The following is a 12,729-nucleotide window of genomic DNA, read 5'->3' on the forward strand; positions in this document are numbered from 1 at the left end:
AAAAAATAGACAGATTTCAAGGCAGCCATTTTGACATGAATTAGAAGGGTTAACACAGGTGTTGCAAATTATACTAATTAAGGTCAGGGCTCAAAATGAACCTTTGTTTCTCTGTGTTAAACACCTGTCTAGGATTCTGTCCCAGACTTCCACTTTTCCAAATTGAAGTTGATGGATCCTGAGATTGGGAAAATATAGGTAATACAGCTGCCCTCAGATATACTGCTGCAATGAAATGAGTTTATTTCAAATTGTTACTACAAATGTTAACATATATGCATGTAGTGTGTAGAGTTGAGTTGTATGTTTAGCTAGTAACCATTTAGACTCCCAGTATGTGATCAGTTTATCTAAATAACACCTATTTGAAATTTGCTTTCATGTTTTTGTGATGATACGTTTCTCTGTTGTCCCAGACGCTGCATTTTTGTGTCCCTGTTGATGCTGATGCAGGATGCTGCTATTGTGCATTTTGGCTCACTGGAACAACTTTGCTACTTTAAATGGAATGTGACCTCAATCACTATCATTGGTAATACCTGTGTTTCATATCAATATGGCTGCTGTGAAAAAAAAGTCTGTTGCTCCACTTTCTAGTCATCAGTTACTTTATTTTTTTCCCGAGCAGTCGGTCTTGACAGTGCCCGTGTGTGTTTGTGTCATGCGTCTGCTGTTTGGTTAATACGAAAATTAAGTTTAATGTCAGGCAGGATTAGCCTGAGTAAATCACCTTCTTAAAATCAGGAACATGCAGTCGTTCATATTGCTCTCATCCACTTAGTAAACATACCGAAAAAGACATAAGAATATCTGTTGGTACATTTGGGCCGTAGAGTGTCTGTTGACATGAAGTGGCAGTAAGTGGGATGAAAATATGTGGAATGAGTTCTACGCTTTCAACTTGTTGCTCCTATCCAGAGCAAAAAACAGTAAAAGACGGTTTAAATTGATGTCATTCTCTTCTGCATCCTCACCCTGATTACACCCTCTCCCCAGACTGCCACATGAGTGGCAGGACAAAGTGGAATTAGTTTGTGTGCGGCTGTAGCTCTAATAGTATCAAAGGGTCTCTATATGCTGTAAAAGATACCTATTTGTAGCAAGATGGATAACAAGTGCCCTTTTTCCAATTCTCTGCCTTTCTCTGCAAATCACTGAATGGCTGTGCGTCATTTTGTCTCCCATTTCGCTAATTCAGCAGATAATGGCTCCTATTTATGACCCAGGAAGCTTTTCTCCATCAATTACTGTATTAGTCATAAAGCCGGTCCCCTCCCTCCTCTTACACCCCCTCCCCCATTGTACCGAGCGACAACAGGAAAGTACTGTAAATGGAGCCGTCTCATATTCACATACCCACCTCCCACTCGCCACCACTTTATAATCACAGTGCTGGTGTATTCTGTCTTATCACGTCCAACAGAGGTAGCGGCCAGTAGCAGGTGGTTGCTGTATTAGCTAAACAAGCGTCTGTGTGCACAGTGTGAGGTTTTTTTTTTTTTCACTCCTGCTAGCCGCTCGTTGTGTGCGTTGATCTGTTCTATTCTCGGGGTCTTGTGAAGATAGCCGGGCCCCCATTGCTGGTTATTTTAGCTCAGGCCATGTCCCCCTGCCAGGCAGATAAAGACGGGTCTTGTGTGCTTATCTGGGCAGTGCTGTACCTCGGTCTGTCTGAGGGAAGCTTAGGGAATAGAGGGAGACTTTGGTGGAAGGGACAAATGGCCACTGCGGGTGCAATGTCCTTTCAATGTCAACTCTGGTAACGCAGCACTCTCTGTTTGGTGGAGACTTTTATACAAGGTACCTTACAGCAAAGGGAGTGTATACATTTTTAGAATGGGTGTCACCGGTGGGAATCAAACCTCAAAAGCTCTGTGCTCTGGGCAGCACAGACAGCAGAGGACACTGGAAAGTGTGTTTTATGTCCATGAACAGTAGGGATATATTTAATGGTTTTCCACTTTGAATTGTACATCTTTGACTTTCTATAAAAAGTTGTTTAACTGTAGAAATCCCACTTTTACCCTTTAGACTTAAATATGGTTAAATGTGTTAATTGAAACATTTCACTTCAATGCCAAGAAAGGATTGTTACAACACAAAAAAGCGATAGTAGTGTAATTACTTTAAATAAACAAGAGGTTTGCCAGCACAATACTGCATTTTACCTGATTGTCACAAAGCTGCTTTACCAATGACATTTTTAGGATACTTGAACTGTACACCACTGGACTGTAATAAAAGCTTTACCTAACTTTTTCTATAATCAGGTTAGTTATAAACCCTGTTGGCACTGGACTAGCATTACCAGGGAACCTCATATGATTTAGAAATGACTCCTCACAAGCATCTGTGTCATTTTATTATCATTATACAACACTGGGTTGCAGCATCAAATTAGAGTTGTTGGTTATGACAATATGGTCGACATTTACACATAAAAAGTTCAACATCTAGGAAACATTGTCCATCTAAGTAAAAACACAGAGTCCTCCTCCCCTTGTCCTACTGGAGTCGTGGGTGTTGCATCCTGCCAAGTGCAACACCTTGATCCATGATGTTGGGGGTCTTTGTAGGATGTGGCACAACATTGTCACTGCCTTTAATATCAGTGTTTCAGATTCAGAGCTTCTGACCAGCTGTTCTTCAGCAGCCACATTAGTAATACAGTCTAGAGTTGTTTTGACCACTTTCTGCATGTGTTACAAGCATAAATTTGCAGCTAACCTTCTCTGTCATCACCATCTATTTAAACATCAGTATAGCCAATCTCAAAGCACAGCTGTTCTGTACATTATGAGCCACCCAATTTAATAATTTCTTAGTTGTCTGACAACAGAACATGGAAGTTGAACAGAAATTACAACCCCAAATCACTGAGATACAGATTCGCTCAGGACTTATCACAGGATCTCTGTGTTTGGAGAAATGTGAGAGTTAATTTGCGGTGGAATTTTACTTTACAAATTACAGACATGGAAGATTCATACAGGATTCAGATCATAGACGACCTTTACGGTTTTTTGAAATTACTAAAGGTTCTTAGGTAATGCTTGTCTCATGTGAATAGAGCATTAAGTGATTTTACCAGGGACTAAACTATAATGTGAATGATATATTATATATGAACACATTTTAAAGAGTCAGTCCTTTACCAGGAAATTAACACCATTGATTCCCCACATCAGCCAGTGTGCATCAACTTCTTGTGTCCATGATGTAGATACTGAACCCAGTCAGTGCATGAAACATTGTGAATAAGCTTATCTGTTGATAACATGGTGCGGCCTATGCATCACTCATTATTGGAATTTTTTTAAAGCAGTTTTAAGTCCCGACACCACTCAACCTTTTCTACACTGCAATTACTGGCTATGTTGCAAGGTTCAAACTCTGAAAAAAGAAAGGCTCAAAGTTAACGGTAACTGGCAGCAGAAGCCCAGAGGCACACTGCCGGGGAAAATTGAAAAAAAGGTTAATTACGCCCATCAGAGTTCACACAATCACACACTGCATACCTGTAGTAATTGCATTATAGCAGACATTCATGGGCCCACAGCTACAGTCTTTCCCCTTTACACAAGCTGGGTTGATGGGAAGTTAAGCAATGCTGATAACAGTCAAACAATGCTAAACTTACCACCTGAAGAGTATGAAGTCTGCGGAAAAATAGACACAATACAGCGCATACATTAAGAGCTGTGGGCGAGATTGAGAGACAGTGACAGCAGAGCTGAAACTGATACCTGTCTGAACTTTATTTGGTACTTATGTGACATAATTATGTGTAATTCTGTGGCTTGCTGTAATATCTGTGTGGAACTCAACCTGTAGACACACGTCTGTGTGAAAATTGAGATTAACCTCAGACAGCAGTTGCATGTCAAATGTGGGCTGAATATGCATCACGTTGGCCATCATAGTGACGTTTCCTATAAGAAAGGATTGTTGTCTCTCACATACAATCTTTTACCCTCCTCTAGAAGACCAGCTTGTCAGTTTCTAGCTTTGCCTCTGCTTTTGTCCAGCTGGACGTTCCGCCTCACAGTTTGGTTGGTGTGTTTTATCATCTTTAGTTAGGTTCGATATGATCCAATAGTGGTAAGGGTTGCCAATACTGACATAACTCACTCATCGAATGTCAGACTTATGGAGGTTATAAATATGCAATTTCACGCACATTGTGAAAATGTTGCATTACAGATTAATTAATTATTTAATTAGTAGTTAAACAGTTCAACAAAGATATCTTTTTTTTTTTTTTGTCTCCAAGAATTTTGAGTTAGTTTGTGCTGGACCATGAACCTGTCATAAAGCAATATGTGAGCATCTGCAAGTAAGAGAGTTAGCAACGGTTTGCAGGTCCAAGTGTCATTCTGTCACATGCTCAGACAAACAAAAATATTCATAATTAGGGATCTATAGATTTAAAAGAGCATTTGTACCTCACGAAAATAACACAACATAATCAATGTTTTATATTTTTTATATATATTTTTTCTTTTTTCCAGCCCTTATGGTGGGTTTTGACTTTAGCCCGCAGGTCTGCCTTTGGGCAGCTCTCATTTAGAATGTCATTCTGAAAATGTATTTTGTACTTTATTATTCTTCCTCTCATGGTAATTAAGTGTTGTTTTAGACCAGAGTGTCAGTGCGTATTTGGATGATAAAAAATCTTACTTGTATTGCCCACACTGTATGTAACCAGTGAATAATGTACAGTCTCATAAATATCTCTTGAACATATACAGTGAAAACTTCACTTATAGCTCAAGAGGACGGTGCACTACACATGACAGACAGTGGAGGGTATCAGTTTACTGATGTAATTTTTAAATTGTATTCAGGCAGAAAGAATGAAGGAGGTTGACAGGTGAGAATCCTCTACTGTAGGGTAATGTTAGCGTTGTTGTGCCATTTATTTATTAAAAAAACTACAAATAATAGAAAGAGCAAGGAATAATTTTAGAAAAAGTTTCTTTTGATGAAATATTGATCAGTTTTTGTCCTGTCCTCCCTCTTCACATCATCTCTTCTAGTCTCTGGACCTCTTGTCACCTCCTCTCCATTCCTCCTTTCTCTTTTCTGCTGACCTTCCCACCTCCTCCTGCACTCCCCTTCCTGTCAGACCTTACTGTGTCATTTCTGTTCATTTCACACACTTTTTCCTCCCAACTCCCTGCCTTTTTTAAACCTCCCTGATGTAATGTTGAGAACCATATACAGTACATTATGAGAAAATCCTGCATCTGTCAGGAGTTAAATTCAGACTGACATGCGGGCAGCCGCACTCATTGTACATCTTTCTCATCCTGTGAGGCAAGAGACGAGGAGAGGGAGAAGGCGACTGGGTGGAAATGTCGAACGGTTCAGGGGAAAACTAATCAAAGAGTGCTGGCCTTCAGCAGAACCACTGCCACAGGCCTGCTCTGTGTAAATCCCTCGTCTGTCTCGACAGAGGGCACATTGTAAAGGGAGGTCAAATGCAGAGGAGCTGTGTTGTGTAAAGCTGTGTTGTGTAGTTTCAGAATGGAAACTGAGAGTGTAAAATGCCAAAAGGGATCATTGTATGCATCAGACAAATAAAGTAAGCCCACTCCTTGAAGCTAGAGGAAAGCTGCTGCGCTCACATCATCTCACAGCTACCATATACTGCATATATACAGCGAATTATACAGTAGATAGTGATTTATTTTTAGACTATCTTTGATTTGGTGGCTATTTATTTTTTGTATGTATGTATAACCTTATGTGCAACAGGTGAAGAACACTTCATCAGCTAATGCTCCAGTTTTGCCTTTTCCCAGAGAGGACTTGTTTGGAAGATCAACAGCGCAGTGTGTAAATGGAATTGTCAGTGCATGTTACATAGATGCAGGCTAGAGAAACAAATTACTGCCACTATATATCATTTAGAAACAATTTAGAAACCTCCCACAACTTCACCCACTCAAAAATTACACTAATATGCAATGTTACTGTAGTTGTTAACTGTTTTTAGATCTTAAAGTGTAACTTCTCCCCTAGACGTGTGCCAATTCAACCCACTGCATGAATTTGAAAACCGCTAAAAAGTGGGCAAAGGGCTTAGGAGGCAAGGGGGATGGAGGTGCACAGGATAGTCACTGTAGGTGTCATGGCAGTGTCTCACATGCAAGGCGGAGATGCCAACCAGAGTAAGTGACAGGTGGTTAGTCAGAGCTGACCAGCCATTAGCTGCTGCTATCAGGCTCTCTGTGTCTGTGCTGGAAACGCAGAGAGTTTGCTGGAGCTTTGACAGTCATTAGAAGCACTGGTCCCCCTTTGGAAAAGCTACAGTGGGGTAGGTTTTCAGCTTGCGTGTGCCAGTACATAGCCATAGCCCTGCTGTTTATAATGGGATCTTCATTGAGGGAAAGATTGCAGTTTGTTAGTGCACAAGCCTGAACCATTGTGCCACAATTTAAAAACACTTAGAAGAGGATTAGCAAAAAATAAATTCATGCATCTTGATTATGACATATTTAAAAGCAAGCATGGTTTGATAGACTCCCATTCAAGAACCAGGGCTGGTACAGGAGGGCCACTTAATTCTGATGAAAGAATGTAAACTTCTTTTTTAAAAATAGAAATTTCATGACATAGATTGGTCCCAAATGGTTGACTCTATATGTCAGCATTCAAGATTCAGGATGATTTAGAGCAGTTATTAATTTGTTAATAAATGTGAATATTAAAAACCATCATATCATTTCATTTAGATGACTGTTTAAAATAGGGTCAGTGTGCAATAAATATATTTCACCCAGTTGTCCCTTGGCATGTGAATAATACTGTATAAAAACATAAAAATTAAGTTCATGTAACACACATATATACACATGTAGGGCAGACCAGTACACATTTAGAGATATAACCAGAACTTAATGACTGCATGCTTAACAGCACTGATGTGTTTCATCACAGTACAGTAGTATAATTTAGTTTACAGCTCAGCTCTCTTTCATCTACAATAAAAAGACCGGGCTGCCTGAAATATTTGCTTACATTATAGTGGAATAATAAGATGAGATCTTGTTTTTTGAGATATCAACAGAAATATCGGGAAATTAACATTTCATTATAAATTCTGTTATGAAACCTTTCCAATGCGTTGAGGAATGTGAATTCTCCAGGGTTTATTTCAACAGATGTGGAGTAAGATTTAAAAAGGGCTAAGATATTTTTTTGAAGGATGAAACAATCGATACGCTTTCATTTGACCATCAGAAGGCCAGAAATCAATGTTTCCAACATTAAAATGATTGCCAGCAACACAGGCCTTTAATACTTCTTACAAAAGTGGAAGAGGTTCATCCCTGCCCCTTGGCTGATTTATTAAGCCCAGCATGTTGTCTGCCAATTCCCAACACTCAGAATGACGTTTTATCATATATGACAATTTTATTCACATATGCCATGGAATTAGCACTTTAATTCAAGGTCTTATAGTACTGTGTGCACAGTGGGAATTACACCTTTAATCCTGGCAGTGTAGAAAGTGTCATGCTCCACCCTCTGAGCTACATATGCCCCAAATTACCTGAGAAAAAAAGTCGACAAAAAACAAGATAAGAGTGTCTCTGCTCATCTGCAGGAGAGCAAATCTGACTGCCGACTATAAAAAAGGAAACATGATATCATGACAGCGATAGTTTTTAGTTGAAAGCATTTTTTTTTTATCTTCATTTGTCCATTTACAGAATAATGAGCACATATACTTGATTCCAGCAATAACCTTGCATTCACAGACATCTAAGCTTGTAAAATCAAGGTTAAGTGTGTCTCACACTGGCACACACTTGTAAGCAGGACATGAGCACAAATTTGGGTTTTTTGTGTGATGTGTGTAACCACACATCCTTTTGAAAGCGTTTTCTGCTGGAAGAAATCCAGCTGGTTGTGAAAACTGTGAAAACTGCTTTTGAGATCAACCAGCCACCAAAGTCTAGTTAAGCCAGTTTGTGTATCTTGGTGTAATATTTGCATCAGAAATATTTAGGTTGTTAGTTGGAGGCGGCGAGATTAACTTTGCATGCGGTGCCTCTGCTTTCCTGAAGCAAAACACTCACCCTTCTTTTCCTTCCCCTTGTCCTACACTATTTCTCTTTGCCTCGTTCTCGCTAAAATACCCACTCTCTATCTCTCTTTATCCGATAATGAATGCAGGAACTCTCCTTCATATGTGTTTAGCAGTGCCTGGAGACTGGTGTCGGCCCATGGTCCCTTAATTATTAATTTGACGTTATGCGCTGGCCGTTTGATCATCCCCACATATCTGTATGATTCAGATTTAACGAGTTCCCCAGGACTGTTTTCTCTCTTTTTCTCTTTCTATCGGGCTTGTTGTCTTGAACCGACTGCAAGCAAAGCATGAGCAAAAAAAAAAAAAAACACCAAAAGCAGCAAAATTACTAACTTTTGATAGACAGTTTAATCAAAGGGTCTCAGCTCTTTGAGTGCATACATTTTTAGTATGTGTGGCCCAAGTGAGAATTGAACCACTGATTGTGGCTTTGTCAGTGTTTTACTCTATTAAACAGGGAAATGAGTCTCACTTTTGAACACATTCACATTAAAACAAAAACTCATTTTCACTGCTTCATCCTCGTAATGTACTTGTCTGATGGTTTTCTACAGTACCGGTAGTATCCAGACTCTGTTTTCCCTATGGAGTGATATTTTTGAGCTACTAATCATCAGCACCTTGGCACAACATCAACTTATAAATTCACAGAACCAAGACCTACACACAGAGCTACGCAGCACTGAATTGTGGGTACTAGATGAGGAGAGGCACAGCACAGTACTTTAATTCAACCAAAGTGGCTACCCTGTGTCAAAAAAGCAAGAGGTTTAATGGCCAAATCCCAAGTGTCCTAACTTTAAGAGACCATTCCCATATGAAAAAGACAAGAGATATATAAGTTTTATAGGACATTAGACTTACATTTGTCTCATAGTATGACTTACTAATGAAAGTGCCCACTTTTGGAGGTTTCTCATACAATATTGTTATAAGAAATAAGTAAGTCAAGTAAACAACATTATTTATGTTGTTTATAAAGAAAGTTTTTAATCAAATCAAATCAATTTGTCAGTTATATAGACACGTTTTTAGACATAAATATATACACATATATGTTTCTATCACTCTAGTCTAAGTTTTTTTTTTTTTTTCATAATACAAGATTTTGTTTTGACTGGTTGCCCAACTTGATTGATTAGATTTACTCTGGTTATAGTATGTGGATTAACTCTATAGTTATAAGTTCCAAAATAATAAAAAAAAATCATATTGCACAAATTTCCAAAGAATATTGTATCAGGTCTGACTTTCACATACATTTCTTAAAAGTTTTGGATAAAACTTTTAGTTAAATGTATCAATATCTTTTCCATATGGCTTGCTTTGGTGTTGATCACTATGGATAAATGGTGAGTTATGTCTCTGTTTGACAGTCTGTCTATCCTGTCTGTCCTGCTATTTATTTTGTGTCTCTCTAAAACTCCAACTGTCTGTCTCCCTAACTTATTCAAGGCTTCTCTCTGCAGCTGAACAGTGTGTGGGTGTGTGGTACCAAGGGAGAACAAGATAACGAAGTGGTTTGCAAGAAGAGGCTAGTGTGGGTTTGCTCCAGTGGCGCAACATTCATCTGATGCTAATGTCTTCCTCTCTTCCGCCCTCTCTCTGTCTGTCTTCCCTTGTCTTCCTCGCTCCCTAGCACCACCACGGTTCACTAAAGTTCCCGTCGACCAGATTGGCGTCTCAGGGGGCGTGGTCTCCTTTGTGTGCCAGGCGACGGGCGACCCCAAGCCAAAGGTTAGCTGGAACAAGAAAGGCAAAAAGGTCAACTCCCAGCGTATAGAGGTGAGTCAGTGAGCACTTCTGCACCCTACAGGTGAGGAGGGCAACTTTATTGTTACTGTACTGTACTACTTCACTGGACTGTATGTGGTTCATTTTCGATGTCCAAGGGGTGTTATAAACATGTCAGATACCAACGGTTTGTCACCGCCCTTTGGGGTTTCATACTGTTGCACTAGTGTGCTTTTCAACACTTGTTCAACACTGTGAAGTGGTCACAGTTTGGGTAGGTTTAGGCACAAAAACTACTAAGATAGGTGCCATTGTAAGAACATGTTGGGGGTGACATGAAGTATTTTATGTACATCATGTGACATCAGTAAAGAAACTTGCAAGACCAGAATCATATGATGAAAATCATGCAATGCAGGTAACGTTACATGTCTTGCAAATTTTAATGATGTTTTGGTTTCACATGGGACCTGAAACAGTTGTGATTGGCCCCTTCTGATCCATATTTTGACATTTACCGTTTAGCAGTTAAATCATAAAACCCCCACATTCCGCTCTTTTTTAGCCTTTTTCAACACTGCCCAGCACCACTTTCATGTTACAAACACAGTCTTCTTTTCCAATTGGGTCCCCACACAGTCTTTTTGAAAAGGGTTTTTTCATTTGCTTTCTTCACCCACAGTTTGCACAAATAGTTCTGGACAACGACTCCCGATGTTTTCATGGACTTGCTTCTTTAACCTCTGAGCAGTGCATGGGTCGACCATTAGCTACAGTTACCCAGTAATGCGATGCAGAGCTCTCCCAGTCCTCCCGCTCTGTCCTCTTTGCACTTGACTGACTCTGCCGTTGTCACATTCTCGTTTCCAGAGCTGTTTTTTTTTCTCTTCTTGCATACAGCCCTGGCTGTGTGAATGTGTCTGTCTCCACGTTATTCATGATGTTTGTTGTTCAGTGCTCGGCAGGCGTCCCAGATGGCGTCTCTAAAAGTCTTGATTGATGCTCAGTGTCTCTTAATTAAAAAGTTGCTTTCGTTAACAACGGCGGCAGTGCACAGAGATAGACATTCACATGCTGCAGCATGAAGAGAACCACAGGGGAGGGGGCTAAAAAGCTAAAAAAATGACAACAACATCAACAGGGGGAGAAGCAGCATCTCAACGGAGGACAAAATAAAAAGACAAGTCGTGTTTGTACGTTCTCTTCTTCTGCATGCTAAGTGGGAAACAAAGCCAAGGGCGTGAAGGAGCCCGCCAGAACGGACGCTTCACTTCCTCCGTTTAGTATGAAATAAAAAATTTGTAAAGGGTTTTTGAAGTAGTTATGATTTTTTTTCTGTTTTACCCTCTAGACAGCTGCTTTGATATCGATCACGATGCCGTGCTCTGCAGTGTTTTTAGCCTAATTAGCAGCTCAGCCCTGAGATGTGCAGCAGTGGAGCAGCAGGGCTGCTGAGGACTTGTACTTATGTCTCAAAGTCATGCTTTGCTCAGAGATCTCTGCACTGAAACCTTCGTTGAGATGGTGTAAGCTCCTCTGAGGAGCAATAAGATATTGGAAGAGTAGGTTTGCTGCGAGACTGACAGGCAGGCTCTACCACTTCACCCATCCAAAAGCGATTAGCTTGGAAAATGACTGAAAATGACCATCTATATTAAAAGCATAGAGTAATTGGTTCAGAAATGCCACCATTTAAATTCTAGTCATTGACCTAAGTCTTAAGGTTCTGCTTCTTGCCGCAGGATGAATGTCTTGTCTGTTGATGTGGTTTTCAGGGAGATCAAACCTGTGGCTTTTCAGATGTTGGCCAGGGGCCAACTTCTATAAGTCAAAACCTCTTCCTCCTGTCAGCTACCCCCGCTGGCATCACATTTTAAAATAAAGACATATTTAAGAGGTCGCTATGTGAGTAGTTCTACTGTTTGTAATGAGGACATTATTAAAATGGATTTGATTGAGTGGTTAAATTAAAGGTAAAAACCTTAAAGGTACTACAAGGAGTTCTTTATCTGGTGATGAAACAGTCTGAATTTACTACTGATGCCTCTGTACGACCTACATAAGTTAATGTGACCATCTGCAAGACCACTGACTATTTCAGTATAGCTGTTCAATGTAGTTGTTCGGGTTTCTGCCACTGGGTTGAATTCTCCTTCAGACGAAATGAGCTGGTGCTTGCGTTTTCCCAGCCCAAGTTACAGTGAGTAGTATGTAACAAAATATCATGTCGAAAAATAAAATTATCTTAAAAAGTATCTCCTCCTGCTTCTTTTTACTAGGCTACTACAGTGGAAACACTACCACTTTTGTCCACAGGGGCCTCCATAATCAACAAAATATGAACATGCCTTGTCGTTCATTTAAGTTTTCAGCAAATCCAGGTTATTTCAGATGCTCTATATTGTTCCTAGTAGTCCAAGTAAGGTCTGAAAAATCAGCACTTAAGCAATATAATTATTCTAACTCCTCTGTGGAGAGCTGTGTTTGTGTGTTTTGGTCATACTAATACTGCTCTTTGTCATGTTTGTGTTATATATACTTGAATGATATTTATTTATTTGAATGGGGACAATGTACAATAATCAACATTCAAAAGAATGTAAACAGACCAGTGGCTAGTTTCACTGGTTCTCCCTTTGCTAGATCTTGATAAGCACCTTAGAATAATAAAAATTATACAATATGTGGGGGTAGAAAAAACATACGTGTTGATGTTACTTCTCAGAAAGCCATTTCTTACAGTTAACCTTAAATGAATGGTATGATGGAGACTTTATTCTATTCTATTCTATTGGTGTGATGCTCTGAAGGAAAAGACTGGCTAAATGCCTGGCTAGGTGCATCTGAAAACTGAATGTACATAAACAGCTTCAGTATAAATTACATTATGT

The 12,729-nt window shown here is 39.7% G+C and overlaps 1 protein-coding gene across 1 annotated transcript in view; it reads left to right on the forward strand.

Moving 5' to 3' along the window:
* The window catches only part of ptprsa (protein tyrosine phosphatase receptor type Sa), a 309,811-nt gene that overhangs the window by 142,573 nt on the left and 154,509 nt on the right, over positions 1-12,729 (forward strand). Inside the window, 1 exon segment of the mRNA XM_084723307.1 lies at positions 9,744-9,889. Coding sequence (XP_084579433.1) covers positions 9,744-9,889 — 146 coding nt within the window.

The sequence above is a fragment of the Lutjanus erythropterus genome, chromosome 7 (assembly GCF_056507025.1).
Source record: "Lutjanus erythropterus isolate fLutEry1 chromosome 7, fLutEry1.hap2, whole genome shotgun sequence".
Lineage (NCBI taxonomy): Eukaryota > Metazoa > Chordata > Actinopteri > Lutjaniformes > Lutjanidae > Lutjanus > Lutjanus erythropterus.